This window comes from Leucoraja erinacea, chromosome 22 (assembly GCF_028641065.1).
Source record: "Leucoraja erinacea ecotype New England chromosome 22, Leri_hhj_1, whole genome shotgun sequence".
Taxonomy (NCBI): domain Eukaryota; kingdom Metazoa; phylum Chordata; class Chondrichthyes; order Rajiformes; family Rajidae; genus Leucoraja; species Leucoraja erinaceus.
This window is the reverse complement of record NC_073398.1, coordinates 3745627-3767167: the sequence shown is the minus strand read 5'-3', so window position 1 is coordinate 3767167 and position 21541 is coordinate 3745627. Positions and strand designations below refer to the sequence as shown.

The 21541-nt window shown below is 49.2% G+C and overlaps 1 protein-coding gene across 4 annotated transcripts in view; it reads right to left on the bottom strand.

The window, feature by feature from the left end:
* tmcc3 (transmembrane and coiled-coil domain family 3) overlaps positions 1 to 21541 on the bottom strand; it is a 112142-nt gene that overhangs the window by 6215 nt on the left and 84386 nt on the right. For all 4 annotated transcript variants that reach the window (XM_055652795.1, XM_055652793.1, XM_055652794.1 and 1 more), the window contains 2 exons: positions 12747 to 13666; positions 2008 to 2143 (listed from right to left, as the gene is read on the bottom strand). In XM_055652795.1, coding sequence (XP_055508770.1) covers positions 2008 to 2143; positions 12747 to 13666 — 1056 coding nt within the window. The remainder of the gene's footprint in view (positions 1 to 2007; positions 2144 to 12746; positions 13667 to 21541) is intronic.

The window sequence follows — 21541 nt, the reverse complement described above, 5'->3', positions numbered from 1 at the left end:
TGTTGCCTGAACAGCCGACATTGTTCTAAGTTCCAGCACCTGCAGTTTTTCCATTTGTTTTTAACTTACACTAGACCATGTGCAGGTCCGTTGGGTCTGTTCCCCCAACGTGCGGTTGTGGGGGGGGGGGGGGGGGGGGGGGGGTGGGTGGAGGGGGGGGGGGGGGGAGAGGAGGGGAGGGACGGGATGGGATGGGGGGGGGGGGGGCATGACATGGGGGAATGGGGAGGGGTGCGGGAGGGATGGGGGGGGGGAATGGACTCTTGCACCGGATTTTGATGTTTATATGATGCTAGGAGAGGGAGGGGGGAGAGGAGAGGAGAGGAGAGGGGGGAGAGGGGAGAGGGGGGAGGGGGGAGGGAGGGGGGGAGGAGAGGGGACAGGGGGGGGGAGGAGAGGGGGGGAGGGAGAGGGGGGGGGAGAGGAGGAGGGGGGGAGAGGAGGGGGGGAGAGGGAGGGGGAGGGAGGGGGAGGGAGAGAGAGGGGGAGGGGGGGGGGAGAGGGGGAGGGGGGAGAGGAGAGGGGGGGGGGAGAGGGGAGGGGGGAGAGGGGGAGGGGGGAGAGGGGAGGGGGGGAGGAGGGGAGAGGGGGGGAGGGGGGGGGGGGAGAGGAGAGGAGGGGGAGGGGGGGAGGAGAGGGAGGGAGGAGAGGGAGGGAGGAGGGGAGGAGGGGGGGAGGGGAGGAGAGGGCGGAGAGGAGGGAGAGAGGGGGGGGGAGGAAAAGGGGGGGGGGGAGGAGGGGGGAGAGGAGAAGGGGGAGAGGAGAGGGGCGGAGGAGAGGGGGGAGGAGAGGGGCGGAGAGGGGGGGGAGGAGGGGGGGGGAGGGGGAAGGGGGGGGGGAGGGAGTGGTGGGGGGGGAGCGGGGGGGGGGGGAGGAGGGGGGGGAGGGGGGGGGGGGGGGGGGGGGGGGGGAGGGGGGGAGGGGGGGGGGGGGGGGGGGAGGGGAGGAGGGAGGGGGAGAAGGAGAGGGAGGGGGGGGGGAGGGAGGGGGGGGAGTGGGGGGGACGGGGGGGGAGGGGGGGGAGGAGGGGGGGAGGAGAGGGGGGGGGGGGGGGGGGGGGGGGGGAGAGGAGATGGAGGGGGGGGGGGATGGGGGGGGGGGGGGGGGAGAGAGAGAGAGTGCTTTTTTACTTCAACCAAAACCCAAACAAACATTTGCAGGCAGTGCTTTTTTTACATCTCTAACTATATTTTCATTTTCAAACCAAATTAAGGGTACTCACAGTGCTGTAGACATTTGTCAGTGTCATTCAAAGCTCTGATTGAGGCACACCACTTGCAGAGACTGATTGAGGCACACCACTTCCTGGTTTTATAGACCCCTCCCTCCAGCAGGGGCAGCAGAGGGAATGTTGTAAAAAGATTAATATCTCTGTCAATTTTCATCGACGGGAAAAATCCTCGGCACACATGCGGCGGAGGGGGGCTCTGAGCGTGGTGGCCAAAAATGACGGCCGTAGGTGGCAACGTACTCTCGGAAACCGCAGCACAGAAAGCCAAAACCGGTCAAGAACAGAGTTTTAGTAATATAGATTATCAGGACTGGTGTCCAAAACACATGTTTTAAAGGGTAATTTAAGGAGGAGCTATTGAAAAAAAAGTTTTTTAGAAGAAAGTTCCCAAAGCTTGCAGCTGAAGGTACAACTACAGAGGAGCAGCAAGTCCGAGGGGGTCAGAATTGGAGGAAGACGCAAGGGCTGTGAGGCCAAAGAAAGGTAACAGAAACATAGAAACATAGAAAATAGGTGCAGGAGTAGGCCAATCGGCCCTTCGAGCCTGCACTGCCATTCAATATGATCATGGCTGATCATCCAACTCAGTATCCTGTACCTGCCTTCTCTCCATACGCCCTGATCCCTTTAGCCACAAGGGCCATATCTAACTCCCTCTTAAATATAGCCAATGAACTGGCAGGATTGAAGTTAATCAAAGGCCTTGAACACAAACTTGACAATTTAGTGTTAGTGGGAGTAGGGGAAACAGAGAGTTGTATCAGAAAACTGCAGACCTGTATGTCACGTGCCCTCTCGTACGACTGGTAGGCTACTTTCTCCTCAATGCTTGCCAGCTCTTGCTTTAGATCCATCGTCTCATGTTGATGAAGCTCAGAGAGGTCATTTAACTGATCTTCCAAACATGCCAACCTGAAACATTAAACATAGATCCTTAGATCTAGCACGTATTTATGTAATGAGTTTGTCTTTCAGTTTCAGACTTGTAATTATGCAATCTGGGTATACCACCTTGAACAATTACAAGAGATTCCAAAGAATTTTATATACAAATAAAATTTGCGGGGCGGCACAGTGGTGCAGCGGTAGAGTTGCTGCCTTACAGCGCTTACAGCGCCAGAGACCCGGGTTCGATCCTGACGATGGGTAATGTCTGTACAGAGTTTGTGTGTTCTCCCCGTGGCCGCGTGGATTTTCTCCGAGACCTTCGGTTTCCCCCCACACTCCAAAGACGTACAAGTTTGTAGGTTAATTGGGTTGGTATACATGTAAATTGTCCCCAGTGTGTGTAGGATAGTGTTAATGTGTGGGGATTGCTGGTCGGCGTGGGCTTGGTGGGCCGAAGGGCCCATTTCCGCGTTGTATCTTTAAATTAAACTAAACTAAAATCTATCAGCCTGAAGTGTAGACACTTGTAAAACAGGAAAGAACTAATTTTTACACTGCTAGTTCCAATAAACAGGAATGTGGCCAGCTCCCAGCCTGGCATTGTATTCCACTGTTCCCATTTGTGGATCTCCTGCTGTGAACTTCAGACTTCACTGATCAGCTTTACTCTTCTCCTCCTGCATGGTCTAAACGTGTCCAAGGAGAATTGCCACATCTAGTTCTAAAACTGAGCCTAGAGAGAGGAGCGTGTTGATGGTCAGATCCAGATCATGGGCTGGGGTATTGCCGCATGTACCGAGGTACAGTGAAAAGCTTTTGTTGCATGATAACCAGTCAGCGGAAAGTCAGTACATGATTACAATCAAGCCGTTCACAGTGTAGATACATAGATACTTGATAAAGGAAATAATGTGAATAACGTTTAGAGCAAGATAAAGCCTGTGACTCTGATCAAAGATAGTCTGAGGGTCTCCAGTGAGGTAGATAGTAGTTCAGGACCACTTTCTCGTTGTTGGTAGGATGGTTCAGTTGCCTGATACCAGCTGGGAAGAAACTGTTCCTGAATCTGGAGGTGTGCGTTTTCACACATGTACCTTTTGGGAGAGGGGAAAAGAGAGGGCGGCCAGGGAGCCAACTCATCCTTGATTATGAACTGAACCATCCTACCAACAACTGCAGTTGTACAGGGTCTTGGTGAGACCACACCTGGAGTACTGCGTACAGTTTTGGTCTCCAAATCTGAGGAAGGACATTATTGCCATAGAAGGAGTGCAGAGACGGTTCACCAGACTGATTCCTGGGATGGCAGGACTGTCTTATGAAGAAAGACTGGATAGACTTGGTTTATACTCTCTAGAATTTAGGAGATTGAGAGGGGATCTTATAGAAACTTACAAAATTCTTAAGGGGTTGGACAGGCTAGATGCAGGAAGATTGTTCCCAATGTTAGGGAAGTCCAGGACAAGGGGTCACAGCTTAAGGATAAGGGGGAAATCCTTTAAAACCGAGATGAGAAGAACTTTTTTCACACAGAGAGTGGTGAATCTCTGGAACTCTCTGCCACAGAGGGTAGTTGAGGCCAGTTCATTGGCTATATTTAAGAGGGAGTTAGATGTGGCTAAGGGGATCAGGGGGTATGGAGAGAAGGCAGGTACGGGATACTGAGTTGGATGATCAGCCATGATCATATTGAATGGCGGTGCAGGCTCGAAGGGCCGAATGGCCTACTCCTGCACCTAATTTCTATGTTTCTATGTTTCTATGCTGGTTAGCCATCATCAATGGGATGCTGGTAAGTGGGTGGTCAAGGCCAGGAGTGCAAGTTCAGTAAGTTAAGGGCCTGTCCCACTTACTCGACCTTTCCAGGCGACTGCCGGCACCCATGATAGGTCGCCGAAACTTTCAACGGGTTGAAAATTCAGCAGTGACCAGAAAGACGCTGTATGGTTGTGAGAGGTCTATGGTCGTGAGAGGTCTCCTATGGTCCTAAGAGGTCTCCAAAGAGTTGTAGCATCTTTCTGGTCGCCGCTGAATTTTCAACATGTTGAAAATGTTGGCGACCTACTATGGGTGCTGGCAGTCACCTGTATAGGTCGCGTAAGTGCGACAGGCCCTTAACGGGTTTAATACTATGCAAGAGGACATGGGCTGGGTAAAGCACTGGACATTAGACTGTTGTTCATTGACTACAGCTCAGCATTCAACATCACCATCCCCTCCAAACTTATCACCAAATTCAGAGAATTGGATCTCTGCTCTTCCCTCTGCAATTTGATCCCCGATTTTCTCATCGGCATACCACAATCAGTGCAAATTGGCGACATCGCTTTCTCCTTGATAACAATCAGCAAAGGGACAGCTCAGGTTCTGTGCTCAGCCCCCTGCTCTACTTGCTCTATACCCATGAACGTGTAGCCAGGGACAGCTCCAACATCATCTTTAAATTTGCCCACAACACCACCATTGTTGGTTGAATAGCGAGGAAAGATGAGTACAAAGTACAGGAGGGAGATTGAAAATCTGACTGAATGATGCTAGAACAACAATCTTGCTCTCAACATCAGCAAGACCAAGGCACTTATTGTTGACTTCAGGAGGGAAAGCCAGTGATCCATGAACCAGTCTTCATCGATGGGAAGGCGGTGGAGAAAGTTACCTGCGTCAAATTCCTGGGCAAGTTCTTCTTGAACCTGAAGAACCTTTCAGGCTCCTGTACTTTTGCCTGATGGTCATGGAGAAATGAGAACATGGCCAGAGTGGTGTGGGCCTTAAATTACGTTTGCTACCTTCAATGTTGGGGAGACCAGTACCTATGATGAACAAGGTAATGCCAACCTCTCTCCGTATTTTCCTTTGGTCCTAGATGTTCAAATTGCCAAAATAGGCCTTGATGCAAACAGTTAATATGGTCTCTATCGTACATCTAAAGAAGTTCGATTGAGTATACGTCAACATACCAAATCTCTTCCATCTTCAAAGGAAGTAGTAGAGGCGTTGATGAGCGTTCTTTGTGATTGTATCAATGTTTATTCAGTTGCACTATGGACTTTGTTTTTGCCTCATTAGGGTTACTTTAGACTTTAGAGTTACTGTGTGGAAAACGGCCCTTCGGCCCACCGAGTTCGCACCGACCAGCGATCACCCCATACACTTGCGCTATCCTACACACTAGGGACAATTTTATAGAAGCCAATTAACACACAAACCTATACTTCTTTGGAGAGTAGGGGGAAACCGGAGCACCCAGAGAAAACCCACACGGTCACAGGGAGAACGTACAAACTCCGTACAGAGAGCACCCGTAGTAGGGATCGAATCCAGGACTCTGGCGCTGTAAGGCAACAACTCTACCACTGTTCCACCGTGTCGCCCTCTGTGTAGTGTTTAAGAAGGAACTGCAGATGCTGGAAAATCAAAGGTAGACAAAAGTGCTGGAGAAACTCAGCGGGTGCAGCAGCATCTAAGGAGCGAAGGAAATTGGCAACGTTTTGGGCCGAAACCCTTCATCAGACTGATCAGTCCAAAAGTAAGAATTTTGTTCTTCCATTGCCTGTATTAATGCCAATGAAACCCGTTTTACCCTCTTGATTCTTGACTCTTAACTAATAAAGGCAACATCCACATCAGTACATGGACCCCTAGATTACATGCTCATGTCTTGGGGGCAGACCTGACACTTTCACAAGCATGGCTGATACTTTAATCTGTAACATTTACCTTCACTTTTTACTGCCTGTAGTTACAGCTTGAAATAACGTCAATATTATCCGAAAGGTTTATGGACAGCACACTAGTAGAGTTGCTGCCTTACAGCGCTGGAGACCCGGGTTCGATCCTAAACACGGGTGCTGTCTGTACGGAGTTTGTACGTTCTCCCTGTAACCTGCGTGGGTTTTCTCCGGGTGCTCTGGTAGGCTTAAAGGCTTGTAGGGTAAATGGCTTTGGTAAAATTGTAAATTGTCCCTAGTGTGTAGGATAGTGCTACGATAGTGTACGGGGTGATCGCTGGTCAGCACGGACTCGGTGGGCCAAAGGGCCTGTTTCCGCGCTGTATCTCTAAAGTCTAAAGTATTGTGCGGAATGTTTGTATTAATTTTTGCTGAGTGTGATGCAGCACCATCCAGTGGCTAGATGGCATATTACATGTAGCAACTTTGCTCAAAAATAACTTGTTCAAAACACTTGAACCGACAACATAAATGTATTCCTGCTCCTGAGTGACGATCATATTCAGGCCAGTCAATCAGCATACAATGCAGTGGCTGAATTTAACACCTTGCTGACATTGGACAGCACAAGCCAGGGTTCCACTGGCACTATAAATAGTCTCTTCAACATCCCTTGTGACAAGCACCTGGCTCCCAGCAGGTTTCCATGGAGCAACATACAAAGCACTGGAGTAAGTCAGTCGGTCAGGCAGCATCTGTGGAGAGACCTGTCTGACCCTTCAAACCTCGGTACCAATTTCTGGTGCGGAGAGGAGGCAGTGAATTGTGGACGCAGCCCAGACCATCACACAAACCAACCTCCCTTCCACTAACTCCACCCACACCGCAAGGCCAACAGCATAATCAAGGCCGAGTCGCACCCCGGCCACTCTCTTCACCCCTCTCCCATTGGGCAAAAGGTATAGAAGTGTGAAAACGCACACCTCCGGATGCAGGGATTTCTGCCCAGCTGTTATCAGGTAACTGGACCATCATACCGCAAGCAGAGAGCAGTCCTGAACTACAATCGAACTATCTTTGATCGGACTTTACTGGCTTTACCTTGAGCAAAACGTTATTCCCTTATTATGTATCTGTACGCTGAATGGCTCGATTGTAATCATGTATTTTCTTTCCGCTTGCTGGTCAGCACGCAACAAAAACTTTTCACTGCACCTCGGTACACGTATCACTTCTCACAGCTTGGAAAGTTACTCTTCCACTGACTAACTTTGCAGATTTCAGGCAATTTGCTGAAGGTACTGGCGAGGAGAATCATTTTCCCCTCGAGAAGTCATGGGATTATGGCATGGGCTTCGACTCTGTAGATTACAACCTGCATGATTTTTAGTTTAATTTAGATATACAACGCGGAAACAGGCTCTTCGGCCCACCGAGTCCGCGCCAATCAGCGATCCCCGTACACTAACTCTAGCCCACACACAACTAGGGACAATTTACAATTATACCAAGCCAATTAGCCTACAAACCTGTGTGGCTTTGGAGTGTGGGAGGAAACCGGAGCACCCGGAGAAAACCCACACAGGTCACGTATAACGTACGAGAACATACAAACTCCGTACAAAGAAGTAAACAGGATTGAACCTGGGTCACTGGCACTCTAAGGCAGCAATTCTACCGCTGCAGCACCGTGCCCTGCTTGTGGTCCTGCTCAGCTTTTCATCGCCAAATGAATACACCTGATTTAATTCCCTGATTGTCCTTGGATTTCCGTTCCCCTTCCCCCGAGGATACTGTGGCTCTTGCGAACAGGTTGTCTAATTATAACGCTGACATCTGCCATGGAGAGACAACAGATTGCTCATATTTTCGCGGTTTAGAATACAGCCAAGATAATCAAGGACCATTTTTACCTGTTCTTTTAGTTTGGTTTAGTTTAGAGATAAGTCCAGCGTGGAAACAGGACTTTCGGCCGACTAAGTTTGCACCGACCAGTGATCCCCGCACACTGACACTATCCTACACACATTAGGGACAATTTACAATGTTACCAAGCCAATTAACCTGCAAACCTGTGGAGTATGGGAGGAGACCGGAGTACCCAGAGAAAACTCAAGCAGGTCATGGGGAAAACGTACTAACTCCCTACAGATAGCACCCATAGTGAGAATCGAACCCGGGTCTCTGGCGCTGTAAGGCAGCAGCTCTACCACTGCGCCACCATGCCACCCACGATTGCTTGGGAGATGTCAGGGAAGTTAGAATTTTGCACTGGTTCTGCCCAGGATACTTCTGTAATCCAATCTCCAAGTGGCCAGTTTGAAGAAGGGTCCCAACCCAAAACATCACCTTTGTTTTCTTTCAATGACCCTCTAAGTTACTCCAGCACTTTGTGTTTTTTCTAGGAAACCAACAATTGCAGTTTCTTGCGTACACAGTTGTCAAATATGCTTTCTTTCTCTGAATGTTGAATTATTTTCCTTCCATATTTTTTTCTCGCTGCAAACCCCAGAAGCAAGATTTAATGCCTCCAAAGATGGGAATCACAGACAAAGCAGACTTCATGGAAATCAAGCGAGGCTCAGTGTATGTAGCTTGTGTGCAGGAAGGAACTGCAGATGCTGGTTTTCACCGAAGGTAGACACAAAAGGCTGAAGTCATTCAGTGGGTCAGGCAACATCTCTGGATAGAAGAAATCGGTGATGTTACGGATCAAGTCCCTTCTTCAGTCTGATGAAGGGTTTCGACCTATTCCTTCTCTCCAGAGATGCTGCCTGTCCCGCTGAGTTACTCCAGCCTTTTGTGTCTATCTTCGGTGTAAACCAGTGTCTGCAGTTCCTTCCTGCACACAGTTTATGCAGGTCTTGACCCAGCCCTGCTAGACTTGAACAAATAATCCGGCATGACTCGGTATACAAGTACAAATAGTTCTGCTAAAACATACATTTCCATAATGTGAATTAGATATAACTTGATTCATAAATTAGTGGACCCTATTTGTATTGCACAGGCCAAATTGGTTATAACAAGGGGGAAAAGAGTGTTTTGGGCTGGAAAGTTTCAGATTTACCATAACATTGTTTATTCGCAGGATTTTCAAAAAAAAAGGTTTCAATTGGAAACTAGCAAACTGCTTAACTGTTGCTTTGGAAAATGACAGAAAAAAAGCTGACAGCAAGAAAATAGTCTAGAGGGAAAAAAAATGTTTTTCACGTAACTTCCCAGCAGTAATCAAACACCAGTGTCTCTTAAGAGCACAGCCTGTCGATTTCACCACAGGTAGTCATTGAAACTGACAAGCAATCACTTGTATTATACTGTGCCATGATTATCTTATTAAACAAAGTAAGATACAGCCTTTATTATTTTTAGATTGCAGTGACAAAAATAACCTCAACTATTAAAATAAAAACTTTGCTTTTGAAATCCTGCAAGAAAACATTGTCATTGCGAATATGAATCTCTCTATCACCTAGCCCCCTTTCCCCCATTGATGCAATTATTTTTATTTAAAATGCAATCTTATTAATGTAACTAATGCATAACAACGGGACTACCTGTATGGAGAGAACACTTGACAATCACAGATACCATCTTTTGAACCCTGTCTGCCCTCTCGTAAGAAGTTGTAGCAGCATCGTACTCTAGCACTATCTTACACACTAGTGATAATTTAAATTTTTTACCAAAGCCAATTAACCTACAAATTTGTACGTCTTTGGAGTGTGGGAAGAAACCGGAGCACCTGGGGGGGGAAACCACGTGGTCATGGGGAGAACGTACAGACTCTGTACTGACAGCACCCGGAGTCAGGATCGCAGCAACTCTACCGCTGCGCCACCATGCCATTGGACCATTGAACAATCATTACACAACAATTTACCGGTTAAAAGATGTGAGAATTCAATGTTCTGCATTGTTGTCACGGTAGGATGATACTAAATATATCCAATGTTCCACGTGCTTCAAGGTGCCACCCAATCCGATTACCTGTTTGCTGTTTGTGGGGTCTCGCTGCCTATAAATCTGCTTGTGTGTTTCCCATGGGGGCATGTAGAGATACTTAATTAGCTGCAGTGTTCTCAGGGGAATCTGAAAAGTGCTAAATAAATGTGTTTAATCTATTTGCATCTGATTGTTTGAGTCAACCAGAAAGTGTTTTGGAAAGTTTAGGAAAAGATTCCTTTTCCTAGATTTCCCTGATTCTGATGATCTCTCGGTCGAGTCACTATTTAGCCAAATCCCCACATGACAAGCTAGGGAACCGTCCAAAAAGAGGTTGAAAAAGGCAATAGGAAACACTTGCATCTACGTACCTCTTTTGACACATTTACACATCCTAAGATGCTTCACAGAGAAATTACCAACAATTTGCCCTGAATCAAATGTAGGGGTGAGAGGAGGGTGGGGGCAGAGGCTGCAGAGAGCATATCTGAATGTTTGCTGAAAAGTGTGATTAGTTTAGTTTAGTTAAGAGATATAGCATGGAAACAGGCCGTTCAGCCCATCAGACCACGCCAACCACTCATCAACAAATCACTTTCTCATCCACTCCATGCACACAATGGGCAATTTACAGAAGGCAATTAACTTGCACGTCTTTGGGATGTGGGAGGATACCCATGTGACCACAGGGAGAACGTGCGAACTCCACCCAGGATCGAACCCGGATCTTTGGCAGTGAGGCAGCGGCTCTACTTTAGACTTTAAACTTTAGAGATACACCTGCCGAAACAGGCCCTTCAGCCATCGAGTCTGCACTGACTGGCATTCACCCCGTACACTAACACTCTCCCACACACTAGAGACAATTTACAATCTTACCGGAGCCAATTAACCTACAAACCTGCACGTCTTTGGAGACTGGGAGTTAACCAGAGCACTCTGTAGGTCACGGGGAGAACGTACAAACTCCGCACAGACAGCACCCGTAGTCAGGATTGAACCCAGGTGTTTGGCGCTGTAAAGCAGCAAGTCTACCGCTGCGCCACTGTGCCACCTGCTGTGTGAGTTTTGAGAGAGATTCTTAAAGTAGGAGTGGTGAAGGGTGAGGGAGATTTGGGGAGCAATTTCTGGTCTTGTACTCCAGATGACTGAAGGCACAGCCACCGTGGCCCGGGGAAAGGATACCCAAGAAATGCTGCCCAGGTGGAGAACATCGGGAATAAAGAAGATAGACTGAAACAATGAAATGTTTACACTGTCAGCTTTCCAGAAAAAACAGGCGTTCAGGTTCAGCAAGCACTGGATGAGTTGTAGAGGCACAGGGGGAAGCTCAGAAGTCCGGATGACCGGAGAGTGTCGGAGGAGGGGGCCGTTGGTGGGGACGGACGCGAGGAGTGGGCCGGTATGAGGTGTTGCCTCCAGCATCTTCAAAGTCGTCTGCAGGAGGTTCCCCAGTGACAAGAGGTGGTCAGTCGGGCAAGGAGATGGACATTGGGTCTCAGGCTTGCAGCAGCCTGGGACTGACCTGGATCGGGGTGCTCCAGTACTTCCAGCACCTGGACTGGACTTTGGACTGTTTTTTTGTAAACGGCATCAAAATATGTCGACTGTGCATTTGCTTGTTGTGCAAAAAGGATTTCATTGTGCTGTGCAAATGTGGCAATAAAGAACCGTTGGTATTGGCAACAGTGTTTTGCTTAGGATAAAATGCACAGAATTTGAGGTAGATCAGAAGAACATTTCAATAGTTTTGACTGGATCTGTGCCTGCAGAAGTAGCAGTTTCAGGAGCCAAAGGGCGGCACGGTGGCACAGCGGTAGAAGTTGTGGCCTTAAAGCACTTACAGCACCAGAGACCGGGGTGCGATTCCAACTATGGGTGCTGTTTGTACGGAATTTGTCCGTGACTGCTTGGATTATCTCCGAGATCTTCGGTTTCCTCCAAAGACCTTCAGATTTGAAGGTTAATTGGCTTGGTACAAATGTAAATTGTTCCCAGTGTGTGTGGGGATCACTGGTCAGTGCGGGGTCAGTGGGCCCAAGGGCCCATTTCCACCCCGTATCTCTAAACTAAATTAAACTAAGTAGATAGTCGTGCTGAGGCAAGAGATACCATCTTACCCCAGGCTCAGCCCATTTCCCCTACGAGCGTGGTTGGAGAGAAAGATGAGAGTAGGGTTTATGTTGTGGCCACAGAGGATGCCTCATTCTCCCTGCAGGAAACTGTGGCTCAGGCAGCGACAGAACCTGTGCCAGTCACACCACAGGCTACAAGTGAGCAAATCATCATGCCTCTGACACAGACTGCTGGTCAGTTGTGACATTATGGGGGGGAGGAGAAGGAAGAGGGATTATATTGAATTATTTTGCAAACGTTGTCAGCGCCCTTTACTCTTGCATACTTGTGGGCGTCACAGCAGTAGAATTGCTGCCTTACCGCGTCAGAGACCCGGGTTCGATCCTGACTGCGGGTGCTATCTGTACGGAGATTAATTGGCTTGGTATAAAATGTTAAATTGTCCCTAGTGTGTGTAAGGTAGTGTTGACAGGGCGACAGATAGCACAATGGGCTAAGAGTTCGGCTGGCGACCGGAAGGTAGCCGGTTCAAATCCCGCTTGGAGTGCATACTGTCGTTGTGTCCCTGGGCAAGACACTTCACCCACCTTTGCCTGTAATGGAATGTACGGCGGCAGGCGCGGGCACACCGCGACGCCCTGTGTCTCCCTTTCAAGGGAGATGCTAAAAATGCATTTCGTTGTCTCTGTACTGTACACTGACAATGACAATAAATTGAATCATTTCATTTTCATTTTTTTTTTTTTTTGATGTGCAGGGAGCGCTGGTCGGTGCGGACCCGGTGGGCCGAAGGGCCTGTTTCCACGCTGCATCGCTAAACTAAACTACTTGTACTGTATGCAAACAAAGAATCTCCTGTACCAAGTACACGTGATAATAAAGTATCAATCAAAATCATGGCGCTGTGTAATAAAGTGAGACGTAGACAAACTGTTTACCTGTAGTGTTCCTCCTGCAGTGATTGTGTGACGATGCCATAGTCTCTGTTAAACTGAGCCTTTAAGTTTTGGATGTCCGCTGCCAGCTGTGACTGTGCTTCTTTCATTTCGCGGAGTTCCTCTAGGACTGCGGGCAGCTTGCTGTGCTCCCTCTCCAGGGAGCTGGACTTTGGGCTGGCCGTGTCTTTGACGCCAAAGTCGGAGTTGCCGTTGCTGTCTCCGGAGACGCTGGGGCTGGAGGCCTCGTCGTCGCTGGCATACTTGGCCTTGGACACCAGTACCGCGCTGCCACTCAGTGCCCGGTGGCCGGCGTCCCGCTGAAAGTCCTCCATGGAGTTCTTCAGCTGGGCGATGTTGTCGGCGCTGCCGAACTTGTTGCGGATCAGGTTGGCGAGCTCCCGCGGTTTGTTGAAGACAAAGGCCGGCGGGGTTAGGGTGACCCCCGGGAGCCCGCGGCCGCCCTCCACGCTCGGAGCCGCCGCCAGCCTCGCCGTGCTGCCGCTCACCTCCCTCACGTTCTGCTGCGAGCCCCGCAGACCCTCCTTGGAGTGCCGCACCCCGTTCAGCTCGGCCTCCTTCAGCTTGCGGTGGTAGTGGTCGAACTTCTTCTGCAGCTGGGCGATGCTGTGGGCCGACTTCTGGTTCTTCTTCTCGAAGACCTGCTTGACCCGGCGGGCCTGCTGCTTGTCCGCGCTGCTCACCAGCTTCAGGTACTCGGTCACGTTGGCATCCCGCTGCTCCTGCTCCACCCGCAGCTGCTCCGTCACCTTCAGCACCTTCTGCTTCAGCTTGTCTGCCGTCAGCCGGTCGCTCTGCAGCTCCAGCAGCCCGTCTGTCACGCTGAGGTTCAGGTTGGTGTCCGAGCCCCCCCGCCTCATGTTCCCTGGCAGAGCGAGGTTGCTCATATCCGAGCGGTCGGCCTGCAAGATCAAGGAGAAGGACAGGTCAGCAACACAAACCATGTACGATGGTACAGTACTTTATTTGTCACCTGTACTGAGGTACAGTGAAATTACATTTTGTATACGGTTCTGTACAAGTATCATTATACATAAGCACTTAGATACATCATAGACAAACAGGGTGGTGCAGTGATAGAGTTGCTGCCTTACAGTGCCAGAGACCCAGATTCCATCCTGACTATGGCTGCTGTCTGTACGGAGTTTGTACGTTCTCCCTGTGACCTGCGTGGGTTTTCAACGACATCTTCGGTTTCTTCCCACCCTCCAAAGACGTGCAGGTCTGTGGGTTAACTGGCTTGGTATAAATGTAAATTGTCCCTAGTGTGTGTGGGATAATGTAAATGTGTGGGGATTGCAGGTTGCAGTGGGCCAAAGGGCCTGTTTCTGCGCTGTATGGAAACATAGAAAAATATGTGCAGGAATAGGCCATTCGGCCCGAGCCAGCACCGCCATTCAATATGATCATGGCTGCATATAAAATCAGTACCTCATTACTGCTTTTCCCCCATATCAGTTGATTCCTTTAACCCCTTGAAATAAATCGAATATCTAAACTAAATTAAACTAAGCATCTCAGATATTATGCAAGTGCATAGTAGCAGTATACTGGGGCAGTTTACGGAGTCACCAGTTTGGCACTATTTTCAAGTCCCAGTTGTTGTAAGCGCGGGGATCCTGACCTGACCATGAATGTCTGTTGTCATGGCGACGTTGCAGGGTCGGCCTGGCCAAGCGTAGCCGTGGTGTCCTCCACCGCTGTAGGCCGCGGGCGGTCCACGTGCTCGGCCTCTAGGAGCGGTGCCCCGTCCACCCGAGCCCCAGGCTGTTGCAGAGCCTCCAGCCGCCCCGTCCCCCGTCGATGTAATGCCCTTCCTCCCGCAGCCGGTCTGCTCACTGGCCCCCCCCCAGGTGGGTTCCCATGGGTCCAAAATCTCAAGTCATGGAAGCTGAGTGCCAGTGGCACTAGGGGCCACAGCAGCACCAGACACTGGGCTCCTGGACCCTGGTGCCATCAGAGACCAGACTTTGGGTCCCTGGGGGCACGAGGACCCCGTCAGCAGCTGAATCTGGACCCCGGTACACCAGTACCCTGACGGCACCAGGAACATGGCAACACAAGGACCCCAGCACTACTACCAGATTCCAGGACCCTGGTGTCACGGTGAACTGGACCCTTGGACCATTGCAGAACCAGGACTGCCACGGCATTATGAACCATACCGCAGTACCATGGCACCATCGTGACCAGGAGCCTAGGGCCCTGGCCGCAGAATGGACCAGAACCCAGGACCATGGCAGCTCCCGCTGTGTCAAGGCCCTGTCCCACTTTCCCAAGTTACTCACAAACTCTCCCGAGTTTTCCCCTTGATTCGAACTCGGCGATTGTCGGGGAATGACGGTAGCGAGCTCGTAGGAGTCCGTAGATGTTTCGTAGCGGCTCGTAATGCCAGCCGTAGGTACTCGGGGCATCAGGTAAGGCGGGACGTTTTTTCAGCATGTTGAAAAATGTCCACAAATAAAGAAAATAGCCCCGAGTACCTACGGTTGGCTATTACTGTGATTCTCCGAGTTTGAATCAAGGGAGAAACTCGGGAGAGTTCGTGAATAACTCGGGAAAGTGGGACAGGGCCCTCAGGTTCGCTCTCAACTGTCCAGCCTGACCTCCAAAGTTGTCTCAGGAACTCTGCTGTACTTCCGACGTGGTAAAAACTCCCTCCCCAAGTGAGGCCCAATATTTCTCCATTACTCTGCCCATCACGGAAACACTGCCTTCTTGCCGACGGGACTCACTTCAAAGCTCTCACTTTCCTCCTCTCCTCGCTTGCAATTCGGCTGCCTAACACTCTCCTCATCTCTAAAGGTTCTCGCCACCCTTCGTTTCCACCCTACACTCCCCTTACATGGTATCCAACCTCCCCTCTCCCAACCCCACCCTGCTCCTCTCCTCCCCTTGCCCTCCCATTTCCATCTCTCCAGCTCACTTGGTGAAACTTGCCCCCCTCCCCCCACTTCTCCTCTTCCCACACTCCCTACTCCCTCTTGTCCCCATCTTCCTTCCGCACACTCCTCCTACCCCAGGTTAAGTCCCCTCATGAACAATCATACCTGCTGCAGACCAGGTATACCCTCCCAGAACTCCTTTCACTTTCCTTCTCCAAAACACTGCTGAAAACTCACTCATACAAGCCTCGGACCAGTCCTCCTATTAAATGCTCCTGGTCTAGTTTAATAATAATATTATTTATATAGCACATTTTTAGTCAACTTGCATTGACCCCAAAGTGCTTCACATAATTACATTACATTTACACACAGGCAAAGGTTCACCCACCTTTGCCTGTGTGTAAATGTAATGTAATTAATGTAATGTAATGTCTTGCCCCAAGGACACAACGACAGTATGTACTCCAAGCGGGATTCGAACCGGCTACCTTCCGGTCGCCAGCCGAACACTTAGCCCATTGTGCCATCTGTCGTCCCTTTTTTTAAGTTTAGTTTATTGTCACGTGTACCAAGGTACAGTGAAAAGCTCTTGTTGCGTGCTAACCAGTCAGCGAAAAGACAATACACGATTACAATCGAGCCGTCCACAGAGTACAGATACATGATAAAGGGAATAATGTGAATAACGTTTAGTGCAAGATAAAGTCCAGATAAATCCGATCAATGATAGACCAACATTCTCCAACGAGGTAGATAATAGCTCAGAAGTGCTCCGCTGGGTGTGGTAGGATGGTTCAGTTGCCTGACGACATCTGGGAAGAAACTGTCCCTGAATCTGGAGGTGTGCGTTTTCACACTTCTATACCTTTTGCCCGATGGGTGAGGGGAGAAGAGGGAGTGGCCGGGGAGCGACTGGTCCTTGATTATCCTGGTGGTCTTGCCAAGGCAGCATGAGGTGTAGATGGAGTCAACGGAAGGGAAGTTGGGTCTCAGATTAACACTGGCACAGCTGGTAGGGCAGCCATTTTACAGCTCCAGTGGGCCAAGTTCAATCCTGACCTCTGGTAATACCTGTGTGGAGTTTGCATGTTCTCCCTGTGACCACTTGTGCTCCCACCCAGGCGTTCCAGTTTCCTCCCAAATCATAATGGCGTGTAGGTGGCTTGGTTAACTGGATGCAGTAAATTACCTCACATGGCAGTATCTGGAGAGAGTCGAAGGAAATGTGGACAGAATAGGGTGGCACGGGTTGCTGCCTTTCAGAGCTTACAGCGCCAGAAACCCGGGTTCGATCCCGAATATGGGTGCTGTCTGTTCGGAGTTTGTACGTTCTCCCTGTGTCCGTGTGGGTTTTCTCCGAGATCTTCGGTTACTTCCCACACTCCAGGTTTGTAGGTTAATTGACTTGGTATAAATGTAAATTGTCCCTAGTGTGTGTAGGATAGTGTTAGTGTGCGGGGATCGCTGGTCGGCGCGGGCTCGGTGGGCCGAAGAATCGGTTTTCATGCTGTATCTTTAAACTAAACTAAACTAAATAGGTAGGGGGAAAATGTAGGATGAAATAGGATTGCATTGTGAGACAGTACTGGCTCAATGGGCTGAAATGGCCTCCTATGTCAGAAACAGAACCAAAATGAATTATTCTTAAGATTTATGATTCAGCAGATTACATTTATGGACTAAATATATCAATTCTTCAGCTAATGGATTCAGTATATCAAAGGGACAGAAATTTTCCCTTAAAGGCTAATAAATCTCAAACAATATTATTGCCATACCATTTTTTCTGACAGTTTATACGAGGAGCAGAAAACCTAGTGCTAAAGTATGACAGGAATTAAATTATGTGGATTATCGTGTTTCTACATTAGCATGGGATTGTGAACGCTCTGTGGGGAATGTGTGGCGATCATGTCATGGAACTTAATCAGCTATGCAAACTAGAGTTTAATTCCACCATGGTAGTTCCAAAGATCACTTTTCAAACTCTAGAAATGAAAAGCTGCCATTGGCAAAATTACCACAACGCTCACGGTAATGGTGGTTTAAATCCAGTATGGAACTTTGCGAAGCCCTTCTCTCAAAGCGGTGGGAATGAAGCAGGGTGGATAACACAGATGCATTTAAGGCGCTGCTCAACTAATCCACGAGGAAGAAACATAGACACATAGATACATAGAAAATAGGTGTTAGAGGAGGCTATTCGAGCCAGCACCGCCATTCATTGTGATCATGGCTGATCATCCCCAATCAAAAACCCGTGCCTGCCTTCTCTCCATATCCCATGATACCACTAGCCAAAGAGGCTGGAGGAAGTGATGTTGGATGGCAAGTACAGGCCCACCCCACATTTTCCAGCCACTGGTGGTCCGGCGCTTCCACTAATCTGGACAAAATCTGGACAGAAATTGCATAAATACACTTGAAATCCCCACCCCCTGGAAGTCCCCCCTAAAATTAGGCGTTCCAGGCCGGGTGAGGTGGCCAATCTCAACCTCATCGGGACTTCCGTGCCAATCCGGGTCAAATGCGGTCAGGGCTCTGGAATTCCGATCCAACAGATCCGTTCCCAGATCTGCCTTCCGTGGCCGATCGAAATTGCCCCCTGTGGCCGGGGCTCTGGAACTGTGGTCTGACTGGAGCCGGCAAATCCATCCACATTGCTGACGTCCGAGGCCAACTCTGCGGGCCGATATCTCGGCTCCTCGGCAGCCTATGCGGACCGTTCCGATAACGGCAGATTCCTCTAGGATAATGGACAATCCAGCAAGGCTCTGGAACCAAGGGTGCTGGATAATCTGTGGTGGACCTGTAGTAAGGTGAGGAGAGACCTGTGTGGGACATAGCTACCCTTGTAGAGGAGTTCACCTAGAAAGCCTGTTTACATACAATGCTCATCAGGGAAGGGGAAACTGACTAATTTAGGACTCCAATCCCATTAAAATAAGCTCTCCCTTTCGTCAGCAAAGAACAAACTGCAGGAGGAACTAAGCAGGTCAGGCAGGTCAGGCAGCATCTGCAGAGCGAATTGGAAAGACAATGTTTCGGGTCTGGGCCCTTAGTCATGTTGTTGAAGTATTCTCCGTTCCTTCCACAGTTGATGGTAGGTTCTGTAGGATCAGGTCCCTATCTAGAGGCTCACTTGCAGAGTTAATGTTCCTATGTGAGTTTAGACAAGAAATGCTATCCCCTGTGGGGCAAATGCCACAGTGAAACCTGATATTTCATTTCCACATCTCTCTTCCATTTACTATCCTCGAGCACAGGGACCCTTACGCCAAGCACAGGTTGAATCTTCTCTCCTCAACTCCTGCCCAATGGTGTGTCCTGATTGTGCTCCTGATGCCATCCTGGGCCGATAGTTATGCACTGCTTCACCATGTACAACATAGAACAATACAGTAGACACAAAATGCTGGAGTAACTCAGAGGGACAGGCAGCATCTCTGGAGAGAAAGAATCTCTGTTTCAGGCTGAGACCCTTCTTCAGATATACTTCAGATCAGTCTGAAGAAGGGTCTCGACCCGAAACGTCACCCATTCCTCCTCTCCAGAGATGCTGCCAGTCCCGCTGAGTTACTCTAGTATTTTGTGTCTATCTTTGGTTTAAACCAGCATCTGCAGTTCCTTCCTACATAGAACAGTACAGCACAGGGACAGGCCCTTCGGCCCACGATGGCAAAGTGCCGAACATTATGCTAAATGAAATTAATCCCTCCTGTTGTGCATGATCCTCCAATCCAGGCAGCAACCCAGCACCTTCTCCAAAGCCTCCACTTCTTGCACCAAAACTGCACACAATTCTCTGAATGTGGCCTAACTAAAGTCAGATGAAGCTGCATCATGGCTTCCTGACACTTATGCTCGATGCCCTGACCGATGAAGTGGCCTTCTTCACCACTCTGTGTCCTTGTATATCAACTTCCTGTGAGCTCTGTACCTGGATCCCAAGATTAGGGCAACACAGTGGCACAGCGGTAGAGTTGCTTTACAGCGCTAGGGACTCGTGTTCGATCCTGACCACGGGTGCTGTCTGTACGGACTCGTACATGCTCACCGTGACCTGCGTGGGTTTTCTCCGGGTGCTCCGGTTTCCTCCCACACACCAAAGGCATAGAGATTTACAGGTTAATAGGCTTTGGTAAAAATTGTAAATTGTCCCCAATGTATGTGTGTAGGAGATCGCTGGTCAGCATGGACGCAGTGGGCCAATTGGCCTGTTTACACGCTGTAAACTAAACTGAACTAAATCAATGCGCATACGAGTCCTGGCACATCTGGCCTGTCCATGCTAAGCCTGAGGAAGACTAGACGTGCAGGAGTTTAACATTCATTTCGCACAGTGACTGCACGTCGGGAATGCAGCCGTAACTAAACTGAGAAGCAGGAGGATGAATGGTGAGAAAGACTTATTTATTGTCACATCATGCTTCCTGTTTCTAAGCAGCAGCTGAAATCACTGCCTGGTGCAAATCTGAAAGATATTTTTTGTTCCCAGAGACCAGATGACTCTTCAAATAGTCTGCACTCTGAGCGGACAACTGTGCACCCAATCCGTGATCTATATCATCGATCAGACTGTTATGGAGTGTCTATCCAGACATTGGAAATACATGGATCACAAAGTTGCTTTTACAGCAATCCAACTGCAACTACACATGGTAGAACAGTGTTTAAAGAAACGTTATTCCCATTGGAAGCTGGCAACCCGCGGTCAATCAAGGCTTGTCGGTCGGGGTAACCGGGATGGGGCCGCTGGAGATGTCAGTTGGGCGGAGCAAGGGCCGGTGGGACGGTGAACCGGGGTAATGTCTCCAGCGCCTTAAAGGTCAGCTGCAGGAGGCACAAAGATGGCCGAGAGAGGAGAGGGACGTCGGCTCGATGAAACTGCTCCACTACATCGAGCGTGCGGGCCGACCGGACTTTGGACATTGAGTAATGGCGCCAAAAATGGCGGCGCCGCATGTGTAATATATGCAAAAATAATTTCACTGTGCAGTTGCACGTGTGACAAATACAACACCATTGAACCATTGCTGAGGATCAGGCACCCATGGCAATGAGGACTGTCGATCAGGGACATTGATCAGGGACGTCTATCAGTGATGCTCACAATCAGTTACGCTTCCTGAGCCAGGAAGAGAGTTCATAAGTTTATAAGAGATAGGAGCAGAATTAGGCCATTCGGCCCATCAAGTCTACTCCGCCATCCAATCATGGCAGATCTATCCCCCTAACCCCATTCTCCTGCCTTCTCCCCATAACCGATGATACTCGTACTAATCAAGAACCTAACTATCTTTGCCTTAAAAAATATCCATTGATTTGGGTTCCACAGCTTTCTGTGATATTGGATTCCACAGATTCGCCATCCTCTGACTAAATTCCTCATCTCCTTCCTAAAGGAACATCCTTTAATTCTGAGGCTATGACCTCTAGTCCTAGACTCCCCCACTAGTGGAAACATCCTCTCCACATCCACTCTATCCAGGCCTTTCACTGTTTGGTAAGTTTCTAATCAGGTCCCCGCTTATCCCTCTAAACACCAGCGAGTAGAGGGATTGATTTAACACGCAGCTATCCTCTAGTTATGGTATTTTTCTTGAAAGTTTACCCGACTTTTAATTGGGTGTTTGTGCTAATTTCTTTCCCAAATTCTGTTTCCTGTGCACTTCAAATAATGTTTTGAATAAATTGATGTGTTTGCTGTGTTCACAACCTGCCCTGCCCTGAACTCACTGAACCGACTGTGTAGTTAGCAGAGATTGTTACTGCGTTCATCTCCCCTGAGTGATGGTAGGATTTGAACTCTTGATCTGCTGGCCCAGTGCCACCACTCCAGCTCATGCTCCCTGTCCTCACCGTTAATTCTCACTGCTCGACCCTGCA